Here is a 15,700-nt window from a genome sequence, read left to right as displayed (position 1 = left end):
GTTTTGGGTGAGATTTCTTGCAATGTCATTCTTCGTTGTAAAATCTCCTTATGTTCTTCTTCTGTATAGTGAAAAACTCTTCTTCTTCGCCCGTGGACACAACATACCATATCGGCATGTGAACCACATTAAATTTCTGTGTGTTTTCTTTTTTGTTTCTTTTTCAATTTATTATTTTGTAACATATTTGTTATAACAACTCTTTGTTAAGAATGAATCTAAGATAAGGTGGGGGATGCTACCAGAGTTGAGGAAGGAGAAGACTAAACAAGAGTCTCAAGAAGAGAAACAATAGAATATAGGGATGAAGGTAAAATTGGTTTTATATAAAATTTTAAAGAAGAAAGGAAAAAAATTAATATTTTAAATATTTGTTTAGTGATAATAGCATCATTTAATTTTCATTTTTTTTTTTATAAATTGTCATCAATTAATTTTAATATAAAATATTGCACCTTTATGGCATAGAGACAAATATAGTAGCAGATTTATTGGTTGGATCAGTAGCAAGATCTGAATTTTGAAGTTAATCTCCTCTTGGTTGCCCATGATCTTGAAAGAGTTGGATTGCGATATGACATTAAAGTGTTGGTTCTACCTAGGAGGTCAAGTTCGAATCCCTTTGGGGTTAGGGGCGAAGCCCCTTTTATATTAATTATCTAAAAGCTCCTTTGAGGATATAGTTGTGGTGTGTGCAAGCTGGCACGGATAAACCTCATTCCAAAAAAAAAAAAAAAGAAAGAAAAAAAAAGTGTTGGTTCTAATTGAAATGTGTAGTATTTAATCCTTTTCTATATTATATTTTTTTGTGCTTGTACGGGTTCTACAACCTAAGAGGAACCAATGGGATTGGCTATATTAGTGACAACTGATATTGCAAGAATAAGTGTTTTTTGTTCTCTGGGGGGAGAGGCTAAAGTGTGGTAGGGACCTCTTTAGACTTATTGTTTGCATAGGAGACATCCACCATTGTACTAGATGCATGTCTATCAAAGAGAGGGTTTATCAAGATTAGAATTGAATAAATCGATTTTGCAAAGGTAAAGCAATGATCTGTGAAAAAAAGCTCAATTCTCAAACCCAAAGAAGAAACTAAGTTTTGCAAAGGTATAACAATGATCTTGGTTTGAATTTTCTTTGAGGTCGAAGCGAATCCCCTTCTATGTTAATTATATAAAAGCTCTCCTGAGGATGTGTAGTCGTGGCACCGACAACCTGACCCGATAAACCTTAAAATCTAATAAACACTAATAGAAAGTCAAACCGTCTTTTAGTTCGAGTCTCGCAATGGAGGAAGTGTTCTTCACAGACAGTGACGGCGCAATAGGTCAGCCCCGACACGTCGGAGTCTGAGGGCCTCACACCGTGTCACTTTCAGGCTTCAACTACACGGCTGAGTTCGAGTTGCGCCGACTCAACCTCGGATCCCTGTAATTACTAATTCGAGATTGGATTCGTTCAAGAAAAAAAAAAGAAGAAGAAGATAGAATTCGATTTCGAAGTGGCAGCCACTAAACTCTGCACAGTACCATCTTTCTACGCCTGCTTGTGTTTCAGAACTCGCATTTTGAGAATGGCGAGTTCGTCCGTCACTGGAGGTCCCTCTTCTATCGATTCGGAAACCCTCCGAAGGAATCGCGTTCTTTCCAGCAAGCTCTACTTCGAGGTGTCTCCCAACAAGGTTATCCCTCCAATTCTGAACAAAACAACTAATTTATAACTGTTTCACTTCCTCTGCTTTTGTTTCTCATAGTTTCAATTCCAACTTGGTTTTCAGGTTCCTCTAATTTACTCTTCTTCCTATGACATCGCATTTCTTGGGATAGAGAAACTGTAAGTCACCATTTCTTTCCTTCTTTCTTTCTGTTCTGGCTTCTGAATTCTAATGGGTACGTTAATATGATATTAATTAAAGTTGTTCTGAGAAGTTACTTTCCTTTTTAAAAAATGTTCATAGATAAAGTAGTGAAGGTTATCATTAAGTCGATTTGCAAAATATTGTTGTTGTACAATCAGGCAGCTCTTTTGGTATGTTAACTACTTACAATCTATTATGTCTCAAACTGTCTTTGTCATAACTGTTGAAGACAAGACCCAATCCAAGGATGCTGGTAATTGAACAAATCACCCAAATAAATGAAATAAACCAAGGATCTTGTGTAAATAAATTGAAGATAATCATAAAGCAAATAACAACAAACCACCACAAGAATGAAACATAAATGTAAATAACACACAAGAATTTTACGTGGTTCACTAACCCGAAATGTTCAAGATTAGAATTCACTATTTTAATCTTCAAAATAGTTCAAGATTTGAGAATAATACGATTTTACCTCAACTGGTCATACCACCTCTCAAACCTCTTTGAAGAAATCCTTCCACCTTCAAGCTCTTGAAGAAAACCCTTCAATTCAAGCTTAAGCTTCAATAGAGTTGCAATGGAGAAGAATACAAGAGAGAAGAAACCCCTTTCTTGCAAAACCACAAGAAGAAGAAGACCCCAAAAGTTCAATCCCGTTTTTGCTCAAAACCGCTCTTGGAACTCACTAGAAACTCTCTTTCTCTGCCCCCATTTACCTCTTCCAAGGCCCTCTTAATGATACCAAATACCTAACCCATGTTTAACACTAAGTGGGACCCACTAAGTTCAAATTTGAACTCAAAAAAGACAAAGTGATTTTCATCACAAACCCAACAATAACAAGTCTCCCAAGAAATTTTAGCTTCACCCTCTACCCATGAACTATCTGATGATGCTTGGTGTCCCCCACCCAAGGTTTTGGATAAACTGTTGTCTTTCCTTCAAGAAAGTCAATTTCTATTATGTCAATAAATGCTCGTTCAAAAGAAAAATGTTAACGAATGGCTTTTAGTTTAGCCGTATTCTAAATGTGAAATGACTTAATTTGTTATTATACAGAGGTTCCTCATCTTTTCTTGGAGATTTAAAAGAAAAAAGGAGATAAGCTACTTAGTTGTAATGTCTTTGCAGTCAGAATGTCTTATTAATAACATTGTTGAATTTCTTGTGTCATTTCTTTTTGGATTGAAAGTGCAATCTGAATTGATTGTTCATCTTAAATGTTTTTAATTCTATTCTTTCAACCATTTGTTTAGGCACCCTTTTGATTCATCAAAGTGGGGTCGAATATGCCAATACCTCATCAAGGATGGTGTTCTTAAAAAGGATCAGATAGTTGAGCCTCTTGAAGCGTCAAAAGATGATTTACTTGTGGTAGCCACAGACTTTTCTCGATACCTACATGTTTCTTCTTCTTCTTCTTCTTCTTCTTCTTCTTCTTTTTTTTTTTTTTTTTTTTTTTTTTTTTTTTTTTCACTTCTTTCAAAGAAAGCTTTTAGCTGGCGTTCAGGTACATCTTAGAGGTTATTCGAAGGTTCTTATGATCAATCACCCAAGTGTAGGAGCAAAACTTACATATACCATTGTAATCATATCCGAACTTACTTGGTTCCAAACTTATGTGACATAATCTTGATTTGGTAGCCATCATCAGAGAATCCCTGTTCTTTGTATTTATCCTAGGGTTAGCTACTTTTGTCTTTACCTCACTTGTAGAATTTGATGTTCTTAAAACTTATGCACTTTGGTGAATTGTTGGGATGATGTTGTTATGCTAAGAATACCCATGACGGCAAAGATTACCTTCTCTTACTCCACTCTTCTTGGCTGAATGAAGCCCAGTCAATTTGATCCAATTAGCTGACTGAAATGTCGGAGTCCCCATAAATCATTGGTGTTACTGGCTTCCAATCATGACCAGGTTATACCTGAAGAAAATATGCAGCTTACTTTTTCCCATCATGCCCCAACATTGCATATGTATGTCCTAATTGCAGTTAACCCTTTTAAGATACACACCATATAAAATGTACTTTAAAAGAAAAATTTGCCAGAAATCACATAATTACCATTCTGGAAAAAAAAACCTTGGAAAGAACAACTACAAATTGAATTGTCAAACAAACGAGAAAGTATATAGCTGCCTTCTAGTTTGAGTCTAGGAATTAGGAAGGCATGCTAGATTGGTTGCTTGCTTTCTCTTTCCTATCGTGCAGCTTCAAGGAGGCTGTTTAGGTTAATCAGGTGATAACTATTTCATTATGATCAGTAGTAGTGAGAATCATGGAATCTACGAAACATTTAAATTATGATACAGATAGACCAGTTCATTCTGGTTTTAATCAAAGGTCTGTCAAGTTCTGTCAGTTACAACATAATCAATGATTATACCAGGACTTCAAAGCAAATACAGTACCCAAAGCTACATTGACTTTCCTGGGGGCTAGTCCTAGGTTTATGGTTCAATGGCTAATGTGTACTGATTATGTCCACGAGAATTGAATTTTTTCCTATGCAAACCTTATTGATGCTAGATGATTTTAATCATGTGTATTGAGTATCCATATCCATTGGCTTCACATTCATTTTATGTTTCTGGCAGGTGCACTCAGAAAAATACTTGATTAGCCTGAAAAGCAGTCTGAATGTCTCTATTATAATTGAGGTAATCCTGATGAAGTGTCCTGGACATAATAAATAGGTTCAGTTATTATCTTTAGCAGTCTCAGAGAGGTAGCGAGGGAGGGAGATAAACTTCAATTAACAAACTCAGAGATCTACGTTGTTCCCAGAAATTACAATATGTATGTAGCTATCGCAGCTTTATGAGCTAGATGACTAACTAAAAGAACAGCTTTTGAATCATCTTTGATACTATAGGCTGTATTATTCATCATATTTAGTAGGCTATAGGTTTTCTATAACGACATGAAAGCTTTTAATTTCTGCTGCTTGACGATTGATATGAAAGATCCACATTCAACATGACCCAACAATCTTCTTCATGGTTCATCCTCTAGATTATCACATTTATGTCCTTATCACGTCAGTCCTGTCCCAACTTTGTTCTCTTACTAATGTCATTTGGTGAATGATAGAGTTGATAATGCTTAATTTTCTACAATGAACAATGCTTCAAAAGTTGCTCTATTACTATTGTATCACATCAGTCCTGTCCCAGCGTTATGACCCTATAGTTCATTTAACCAATGTTAAAGATTCTGGTGCCAACCAAGGTTTCAAGCATCCAGAAACTGAAATTTGGTCAAACTACGGAAACTTGTCAAAGCTAGTCAAAAGCACTGAAACTGGGTTGATTGAAAACTTGAAAATTGATTAAAATTGGTATTTATTGGTCAAAAAAATTGAGAATTTTGAAATATTGTTGAAATTTGTTGAAACCTGTATAAAACAATTGAAACCAAAGATTTTTTTATTTTTTTATTTTTTTATTTTTTTTATAGTACAAAGCTATCATGCAGAACTGAGACAACTGTCCAGTTTCAACATGTTTCAACCAAAATTTAGTTCCATGGTTTATACATATATTGTTTTCATGGTTCTTTAGTTTTGGGGGTAAAGTCCGTCTAACAATCCACTAATGCCATGGCTGTTGATTGCCAGCTTCTTTGAAGCTTCCTCACCCCCTGAATTTAATTATGTATTTATATGATAATATAAATAATGTAATTGTTCTCATGGTTGTCCTTGAATTTTACATACTCATGATGCTGAACTCCCATCGTCATGACAATTTCTGGTTAGATTTTTGTTTATCAATTCAGGCAGTTGAGATGAAGAACTGTCCAGTAATTCCATCACATTTTTCCAGGTGCCTCCTGTTGCTCTACTTCCCAATTGCCTTGTGCAACAGAAAGTTCTGAATCCATTCCGTAAGCAGGTGAAATTCTCACCCATTTTGTGTTAATGATCTTTCTTTGCTGTTTCTGTTGGTTATGGGTTTGAAGATACTGAACATAAAGTTCACTAGGTGGGAGGAACGATTTTAGCAGCAAAGCTTGCGAAAGAACGAGGTTGGGCCATCAATGTTGGGGGAGGGTTTCATCATTGTTCTGCAGAGAAAGGAGGTGGTTTCTGTGTGTATGCAGACATCTCACTTTGCATTTGCTATGCTTTTATCCGATTAAATCTTTCGAGGTACTCAACTGATATTTAGTGAATACGATCATTATGTTAATTATGAGCTTAAAAATTATTACGTTTATATCATTGCTTTATGTCCTGTTTCTTGCACGTAGAGTGATGATTATTGATCTTGATGCACATCAAGGGAATGGCCATGAAACTGACTTTTCACGTGACAGTACGCTTTCCTATCCAACTGTTGTAATTATAATTTTTACCTGTGCATTATATTTGTAACTTCACTAACAGCATTGTTCCCACAGATAGAGTCTATATTCTGGACATGTACAACCCTGAAATATATCCTTATGTAAGAAACTCTTCTATAAAAATTATGTTGTTGATACTATGTAGGAATAAAAGTTTTATTGCCAATCTCGACAATTTATGATTGAAATTTCCGTAGCTTCTGTAATTCTTGTGTGCATTTACTGAATCATTAAACAGTGGATTATGCATCGCTTCCATACTTGATATTTTATCATTTTTCTGCTTCAGGATTTTGAGGCTAGGAGGTACATTGATCAGAAAGTTGAAGTGAGGGTAATAATGACATGATCTCTTTTGTTTCATTATTTTTCAAATCAGACTATTTAGGTTCCAGCATTTGATCTTGCTTTATATAACTTTGCACATTTTATTTTCTTATGTGCCAGAGTGGGACCAGCACTGATGAGTACTTAAAGCAGTTGGATAAAGCACTTGAGGTATTTCTTTAGATATTTTTATTCAATCTATTTTCTTATTTAAATCTCTTTCTAGGCATTATTACCCAATTATTTCAAATCATTAACTCGAGAAATCGACTTCATATTCTTCAATTAAGACAATAACTGAGACTACCAGATTTGGACTCTGTTTGTTAGTAGTGCATCACATAATAAATGTGTATTTTCGGGCTGTGGCTTATGTTATTTATCATATTGAGGCTAACCATATATAAAATGGCTGCAATCTGGGGCACAAACTCTCACTGTTTCTCATTTTTCTGTTTGCTTCCTCTTCCTTGAGCCAGCAGTCTTTTCATTTCATTGGTAATTGCTTACCTGCCTGCTAGATAATGTATTGTCTTTGTGCTTGAGGCTGATCTTTGATTGTCAAGAAGTTACACATAATTTTATTAAACTTAATGACATGATATTTGTCAGTAACTTAGTTCAATCTCTGTCATCTACCTTATGTGTCAATGGGATCAAAACGATTGCTGCATGTGGTCATGATTTTTTTATTACAAATTATAGGTTGCTGGCTGTACATTTGATCCTGAGCTGGTAGTGTACAATGCTGGAACTGATATCCTTGATGGAGATCCTCTGGGCATGTTGAAGGTAATCTTATGCTTTCATTTGATTTAGTCTTCTTCATTGTATTGCCTAGTTGTTTGTTTTCTTTTCACACTTTTTAACTTATAAGTATGGTCTACATCATATTGAATTACTTAGGATTGGCTACTGTCATCATTTTAGATTGGCTTTTGTCATCAATTCAGAACCAGGAGCTTGCTCTCTATTTCTGCTAGTCATACTTAATTGCTTAGAATAGTTGCTACAATTTTGATGGCTTGAAGAAAAATTTTGTGTTTGCAAAATAATCAAGATTTTGTACTTGCAAATTAATTACTAATGGGAAGAGAAACTAACTTATAAAAGAGAAAATAACGTGCAACCCTGTGCACTGTCCTGGAATATACTGTGGCTAGCACTAACCTCAGTCTGTTAAGTTGGAAGGGTTGGCTGATGCCAAGACATTCCAAAATGGCCATGTTACCCACCACTGGTGTAGTGTGACGTTTTATTCTCATAGTACAAAACCCATCCCTTACCGTATATTTAGATCTAAATGAAAAGTTTGCTCCCTTCTTTAATATGTGTTCCTCTTCCTGCAGCTGTGTCCCCACCTTTACAACAACAACAGTAATCCTTGTCCCAACTAAATGGGGTCGGCTACATGAATTCTTGCCTTCCAATCAGTTCTGTTTGAGGCCATTGCTAGATACAAGGCCTAAGCTATGCATATCCTTTCTCACCACTTCTTTTAAGGTTATCTTAGGTCTATCCCTAGCTCTTTTAGTCCCTTCAATTTGGATTATATCACTTCTCCGTATAGGGGCATTTATAGGTCTCCGTTGAATGTGGTTGTGTCACCTCAAACAACTTTTGCGATGTTTATCACTTATGGGAGTAACTCCCAAAACAACTCTAATATGATCATTCCTTATCTTATCCTTCATAGATTTGCCACTCATCCATCTTAGCATCCTCATTTCATCTACATTGAGTTTATCTATATGAGTCTTTTTAACAGCCGAACATTCTGCACTTTACATCATAGCTGGTCGAACAATGGTCCTATAAAATTTTCCTTTAAGCTTTAATGGAATACGCTGACCTTGGACGCCTCTCTCTACTTCATCCACCCTATTTTAATTCTTGGGAAAACATCATCCTCTATATCACCTCTTTTATTTATGATTGAACCTAGGTACCTAAAATAATCACTTTGAGGAATCTCCTTATCGTCAAGTATCACCATCTCATCGTTTGCCCAACTATGACTAAAGTTACAAACTAGATATTTTGTCTTCGTTTTACTTAGTTTAAAACCTCTTGATTCCAAAGCTGCTCTCCATGATTCTAATTTGGTATTAATCCCCACTTGAGTCTCATCTATTAATACAATATCATCAGTAAAAGGCATACACTAAGGGACCTCATCTTGAATGTCTTTGGTTAATTCATCCATTATAAGTGCAAATAGATATGGGTTTAAAGTTGATTATTGATGTAGCCCAACTATAATTGGGAATTCATAACTTTGTCTCTCCACTATTCTTACACTTGTCACTGAATCATCATACATATCCTTAACTATGTCTACATATTTACTTGCAGCATTTCTTTTTTCTAGTACTAGCCAAAATAATGCTCTATGAACTCTATCATAAGCTTTTTCTAGGTCAATAAATACCATATGAAGGTCTTTCCTACATTCTCTATACCTTTCCATAAGTCTCCTAATTAGGTAAATACCTTCCGTTGTTGATCTTCCCGGCATAAACCCAAACTGGTTTTCCGTAATTGTAGTTAAGTGTCTCAAATAGGTTTCAAATTCTCTCTCCCATAATTTCATAATATGGCTTATCAGTTTAATGCCCCTATAGTTTTTATAGCTTTGAATATCTCCTTTTATTTTTATAAATTGGAACTACGATGCTTCTCCTCCATTTATCTGGCATTTTTCCTTTGCTCATAATCTTATTAAACAACTTAGTCAACCAAACTAGTCCATGGGTTCCTAAGCTCTTACATACTTCTATTGGGATTTCATCAGGACCTTGTGTCTTCCCGAGTTTCATCCTCCTTAGTGATTCTTTTACTTTGGACATCGAAATTCTCCTTATATAAGTTCAAAAATTGGTGCTTTGGTGAATGATGTAATCGTCCGAATCATAGGTGCTTAAAGTATGCTTGTTTAGTAGACTAGAGAAATAGATTTTTCATCTTTTTTTAATGTCCTCATCACATACTAGTACTTTACCATCTTCATTTTTAATACATCTAACATGGTCAAGATCCCTACTCTTCCTATCCGTTATCTTAGCTATCTTATAAATAGATTTTTCCCCTTCGTGTCCCCAACTTATTGTATCTCTTCATACTTCTTTTCCCTGCAATTTTCTTAGCTTCAATGTGTCCCCACTTTTAATGGTGACATTTTTCTTTTTCTCTTGCAATAAATACTCAACTATCAAACTGAATGACTGAAAGAAGGGAAATGACTACCACTGTTACTTCATCAATCACATGCTCAAGTCCATTAGCAGAAGTCAGATTCTGTTCAATTTTGAAGTTGTTTGATGGGGTTGTGCTTTTTTAGCAGATTGAACAAATTCTTTTCAATTTTTAACTGCATCAACCACTTCATCTGTTCTTTCTTCTATAGTTTCTACCAGGCTGACTTAAGAGTCTCCTGAGTCTAAATGTTGGGTTTTTTTAATCCTTTAATCATTTTATCTCCATTAAAGTTTTCCTGTCATTATAGGTTGGAAAATGCATAGGTACCAGTATTATATTATGAATGGGCTAGAGGGTGATCAGTTCTCCTGATTGTAGACAATTGTTTTAATCCTAAATCGCAAATCAATATCTTAGATCCACTCTGCAGAGTTGATTTTATCCCTAAATCCCCAAATCAATTTGCTTTTTCTTCCTCTTTTTTCTCCTCTTCTCGTGTTGGTTTTTTTCTGTGAGATCTTGCTAACATGCCTTTCAGGGCGGTGACTTGCTCTCACTAAGCATCTCAGATGGAGATAGAAATCCATAAAAATGAAAGGATTTTTATCTTCTATTTATGAGACCTTTCTATCCTGACTATTATCTAAGCTGCGGATTGACAATTGGTGTTGCTCACAATGCGCTGTGTTGTGCTGCTGCTGCTTATGGATATAAGATGGAGCTCATGGTTGCAGAGCAACTTGGTTTTTCACTTCCCTCCCTCCCTCCTCTTCTCCGATGAACAGACCTGTGACACCATCCACTACAGCACCTCTTTAGAGCTTCTGAGATAGTTTGACACATTCTCCACCTAACCACATGCTGCAGCAATGTCTGGAACTGCCTGTCAGTAAACGCAAGGTCTCTCTTTCAATGTCTTGATGATAATGAATATCATCACATCTTTTCTTCTCTTCGGGGATTTTATGTGTGGAGGAAGAAGCATAAGAAACAGAAACAGTATCTCAATCTATATTTTCAGCTCATGATATGGGTAAAATTGTCATCTACCCTTTACAACTAAGAGTTCACTAACACTCTCAGCATTCCCGGTTCCAGATATGATAAGTTAAATATCAAGGGGTGTGTGTAAAAGGAGTAAAACCAGGGATGCATGTAATTTCCTCTAAATTATGTTATGTTCCTGTGTACCATATGTTTAAAGGTGACAGCACAAGGAGTAACGTGTTTTTTTCCTAATTGTCTGGTTATATATATTAAAGCCCCTTGAGCTTTTACAATAAATGATTACTGATTGTGTTCATATCAAGTGGACAGATCAGTCCTGACGGAGTGGTCAGAAGGGATGAGAAGGTGTTCAGATTTGCCAAAGAAAAGAATGTTCCTCTTGTGATGCTTACATCAGGTATGGTAAACCCCTGCTCTCCCTTTTCTTTTTGGGTTTTACAAGTATGGGGTTAACATTCAGAAGACTTATAGTAAGCAAATGACAGTTCCTTAAGGGATACTAACAAATATGACAATACCTCAAAAGAGGGTGGACCTAGTCACAATGGTGAGGTTGCTTCTTGTGAGTTGTGACCTAGTGGCAGAAGATTTGACTCGGGAAAGGTGAGGCTGCATACATTATGACCCTCCCCTTTCGATCGTAGGAGCCTTGTTCACTGGGTATTGCCCTTACAATACCTCAAAAGACTTGCACATCCATTATGCAATTTCGCTGCTATATTTTACAGGTCATGCATGTTAGAGCTCTAAGATTGTATCTATTTTACTGGAACCATCCAATCTAGTAAATAATATATGGGACCAGTTTGAGCATATGTGGTGATAATGATAGGTATCTACACAATGCCACGATGGTCGAATCTAATGCGTGCATGCTAAACCGTGAACGCTAGATTGCTTGGGCCACCCACCCTTGGTTTCTTGGGGGTGGGGGAGGTGTGTGATTTGGGTCATCCATTGTTCAAGAGAACCCGAGTTTTTCTCTTTTATGTTACCTTTAGTGTGCTCTTGAGTTGACATAGGATGCAAAGATAATTCGGTTATTCTTATTTTACAGGTGGTTATATGAGGTCCAGTGCACGAGTTATAGCAGACTCGCTGATAAATCTGTCAAAGAATTGCTTGATAGAGTTGAGCAGCTCCAGTGGGAAAATGTGAATTCCTTTGACAATCTTGTGCTTGTATGGTTTTTGTGCTGAACATTTCAACAAAAAGATTCTGTTAAAATCATAGATAGAAGATGAAAGAAGAAATGTATATATTACCACATCTTTTGCCCAAATTTACAAGTTTCAGAAAGAGGTGCTGAAGACGAGCACTAAATACAAACTGTAAATGTTGGAATTGAGATGTCCCTGCATTAATAGTTTACCCATCCATGTGAGCTCAGCTACCAAACAACTAGTCAATCCAACTACAACCAACCAGATCAGTTTGGTGGGGACTCATGCAGTTGGTGGCTGGTGCTATACTGAGGATTGACAATATATGAGACGAAGAGCTACCTCCAATCTGCTTTATTTTAAGATCAGGTGAGAAGATTCTTGTTGGAAGATAATCCCACACCATCCCATTTGCATCTTTTCTTGTTTGGGCGTTTATGTTTAATGCATGGTTATTGGTGTTAAGGATTGGAGTCGACATTGACAATGTTAAGTTCGAAATCCAACTTGTTACCTTAGAAAACCGAGTTACTGCAAGATAGCAGTGATCTTTTTATCAAACTGAATGGCCATCTCAACGGATTTGTGATGGGGAATGGGGCTTAGAACACACAATGGTGCTGCCAGATTTATAAATAAAGATGAATAAAATAAGTTTGGTTTGATTCTAAAATACATTATCTTAGGCAACATGATCCCCATCAGTATCGGCATCAGCAACAAGCAACAGAGGAGTTGGTGCGGTAAGGTCACTCACCGATGGCACAGTCAAAGAGCTGCTCAATTGACTATAATTAATATTTTTTAGTAAAGAGGTCATGGGTTCAACAGAAAGACTATTCGATGTATCCTAAACTGATCTTAACAAATCTCAGCTGTGACTAAGCAACTGAAATCAATGAATCACCCCCATCCACTTGAATCTTAATATCAGGTATGAATCAGTTGATTCAAATTTGTGATGCTTGATTCACTGAATCTCTTCCATGATGATCCATATCGGTTATCCAAAAGTTAGCACCGAATACAAGGAGCGTGATTGAAGCTTCAATTATGAAGATGGGTTGTTTCAGACACAGTGCACTCTTAACTCTTAAGTTGATGGAATGCCCTGGCAAGAGCCACGAAAAGGTCAATCTTTTTCTTTGTAAACTATGCAATTGGTTGTCGGCAATGGCGACCTCTCTGCCCATATCTGTTTATCTCCACATGTTTGGAGTTCTCGAGGCTTTTCCCTCAAAACTTAGACTGGTAGTTACGACATTTTCAAGAGGTCCCATCATGGTGAATGTTGCTCTGTGCCTGCGCCAAAGGAATCCAATCTCCCCCAGCATCATCGACTACCATTTCTGTATCGTGGATGATTTTATACCTTTTGATCACTACCCAAATCAGATTCAGATTTTTATATAAATCACCTCTTCTTCTGCAAATCCCTTCTCTGGAAAGAAGTAAAGGAACCTTCTTCTTCTTCTTCTTCTTCTTGGTCTTCTCAGATGACAAGATACGGGACAATACCAGCAGAGTCGATGGGAGCTTCAGGTGGGGAATACATGTCGAGAGCCAAAGATCGCATCAAATCAGAGTTGGCCACTTGCAGGCCATGGAGAGAGATGCTTCACCGTCATGCCGTTCGCGTTCCTTCAAACGTGAGAGAAGCTTTCGCCGGTGTATCAACCAACTTGGGCTACTTTCGGATGAACTACGCCATTATAGTGCTCTTGATTGTCTTCCTGAGCTTGCTATGGCATCCCATATCACTCATAGTGTTTGTGGTAATGATGGCTCTTTGGTTGTTCTTCTATTTTCTAAGAGATGAGCCGTGGGTCATCGCTAGAACAACCATTGATGATCGAGTGGTGTTGGTTCTCTTGTCGATTGTTACTCTTGTTTTCCTTTTTCTCACCAAAGCCACGCTCAACATTATCGTCTCCTTGTCGATTGGATTGGCAGTCATCTTCCTCCACTCTGTCTTTAGGAAGACCGATGATCTGTTTCAGGATGAAGAAGCCTTGAACTCAGGTGCTGATGAAGTCACTCGTCCTCTCGCTGAATCTCCCTCTTCATAGATCTTCACTATTGAGGCTTGCTTGGTTGTTCTGTCTGTCATCATTCTCAGGAACAAAAACACAAACCCAAATGTTAGGTGGGCATAATAGTAAGGTTTTCTGATCATTAAATGTCCAACTCCCAACTCCCAACTCTTGAGGGGAGGGGGTTTTCTCTATCTGCTGAGACTACCTTTTCCAGTAGTGTAAGATCACACCAGAACAAGTTAAGACACCAGTGGAAGGGTTCTTGGTGGCAAATCTAAATTTCTTTTGTGTTTTGTTACTGAGTCATTGATTGATGTGTGTATCATAATAGTGCTCAAGAACTGGAGTGGTTTTTTTTTTTTGTCTTTAATTTTGAATGAAATAGGAGATATTGGAGTTGGTCAACTAATCTATCATTCATCACTGTGTTAAAAGAGGAGACTCTGACTGGTTGGTTTTGTTATACCAAAAGGAAGAATGGTGGGTCTGTGTTTGTTTTTTTATGGTTCATTATTTACAGAGTTCATACACAACACAGGGTCTTCTCCAAGGTAAGGATTCATATAGTCTGACCCCATCTTAATTTGGAAAAGACTTGACTGGGGAGATGGAGATAATTTAATCTCTGGATACTCTGGTGGTGATAAACAACTATAGTTTGCAATACCTGTTGCGTCCTAGAACTCATGTCGATCATTTGTGTACCTTCATCTCTTCCATTAAAGGACTATCATCTATGCCAGGTAAGAATTCTGTTCTTTCTTGTTAGGGAAAAAAAATCATGGATATTGAAGTATATTCCCTTCTGTTGCCCGTAATGTATCTTCTTCCTATTGTCCAAACTTCTATTGAGAAATTATCAATTTAAAGTAAGACAATACCTGGCACCATGTAAATTGAGTGAATGTAGTCAAGTATGCCCTAGCCTCAATGTTTTCCTCCCTTGAAAATCCATCTGTATTGTTACAAAATGCTTACATATTCTTTTCTGAAAGACTGAGCATTAGGGAACATTTCTGTGTCGGTATTTCCATTCCTTTTTCACTTCTAATTGTAAGTCTTCAATGCCACAACCTATGAGCAACATCACCTTTTCAATTGCTTTATTTGCAGCATCATTGAACACAAAAATTCTCAATTATTTTTAGTTTATTATAATTTTACAATCTTTTCATTGACACTAGGACCCATTCTCCACTTGAAAGCTACCAATTTTCTAATTTTGTTTTGAGTTAGTGAGAACTTTCACTACCACCGCGGGTGGTGGTCTAGTGGTCCCAAGCTCACTCCTAAGTGGTTTGATAAACTTTATGTCTCAGGTTCAAATCCCCTCGACTCCTCCGTTTTTTGCATTGGACAGAGGGTGGTGCTGGGCATGAGTGCTACCGGCTTCTGTGGACTATACTAAGCCTCCGGTGGGGCTCTGCTGATGGGGCGTGCTTGCACTAGTAGCGCACAGGGCTAATGCTTGTATAGGTCGTATTCGATAAAAAGTCCGAACATTGCGTAGCGGGGGGCACTTGATCACCGCTACTGCATCCCCACTATATATAAAAAAACACAAAGAAGCCCTTCCTCTCTTCTTATTCTTCATTGTCTGTATATTGTGCTTTCCCTCATTAATAATATTATCCAATTCCTTGGGTTCTACAAAACTCCAAGAAAGGAAAGAATACCTACCAAGAAACCCTGGAACAAGAGACCGAAAGAGGAAAAAGTCAAACCAAAGAACAACACATTCGTGAGCAA

At 37.0% G+C, this 15,700-nt stretch overlaps 1 protein-coding gene and 1 pseudogene across 1 annotated transcript; both read left to right on the top strand.

The window, feature by feature from the left end:
• Positions 1-1,300: 1,300 nt before the first annotated feature.
• HDA2 (histone deacetylase 2) lies at positions 1,301-13,017 on the top strand. Its single transcript, XM_089163936.1, has 13 exons — positions 1,301-1,681; positions 1,778-1,833; positions 3,121-3,238; positions 4,467-4,529; positions 5,697-5,765; positions 5,856-6,022; positions 6,124-6,188; positions 6,274-6,320; positions 6,509-6,553; positions 6,667-6,717; positions 7,252-7,338; positions 11,062-11,149; positions 11,810-13,017. The coding sequence occupies exons 1-13, from the start codon at positions 1,574-1,576 to the stop codon at positions 11,908-11,910; spliced, it is 1,065 nt and encodes a 354-aa protein (XP_089020062.1). The 5' UTR covers positions 1,301-1,573; the 3' UTR covers positions 11,911-13,017.
• Positions 13,018-13,133: 116 nt separating this feature from the next.
• On the top strand, positions 13,134-15,171 carry LOC149011582 (PRA1 family protein F3 pseudogene; annotated as a pseudogene).
• The last annotated feature ends 529 nt before the right edge of the window (positions 15,172-15,700 follow it).

Source organism: Hakea prostrata, chromosome 7, assembly GCF_041222555.1.
Source record: "Hakea prostrata isolate BN-2017 chromosome 7, UWA_Hpros_2, whole genome shotgun sequence".
NCBI classification, from domain to species: domain Eukaryota; kingdom Viridiplantae; phylum Streptophyta; class Magnoliopsida; order Proteales; family Proteaceae; genus Hakea; species Hakea prostrata.
The sequence above is the reverse complement of the archived record's forward strand: the minus strand, read 5'-3'. Positions and strand labels throughout refer to the sequence as shown.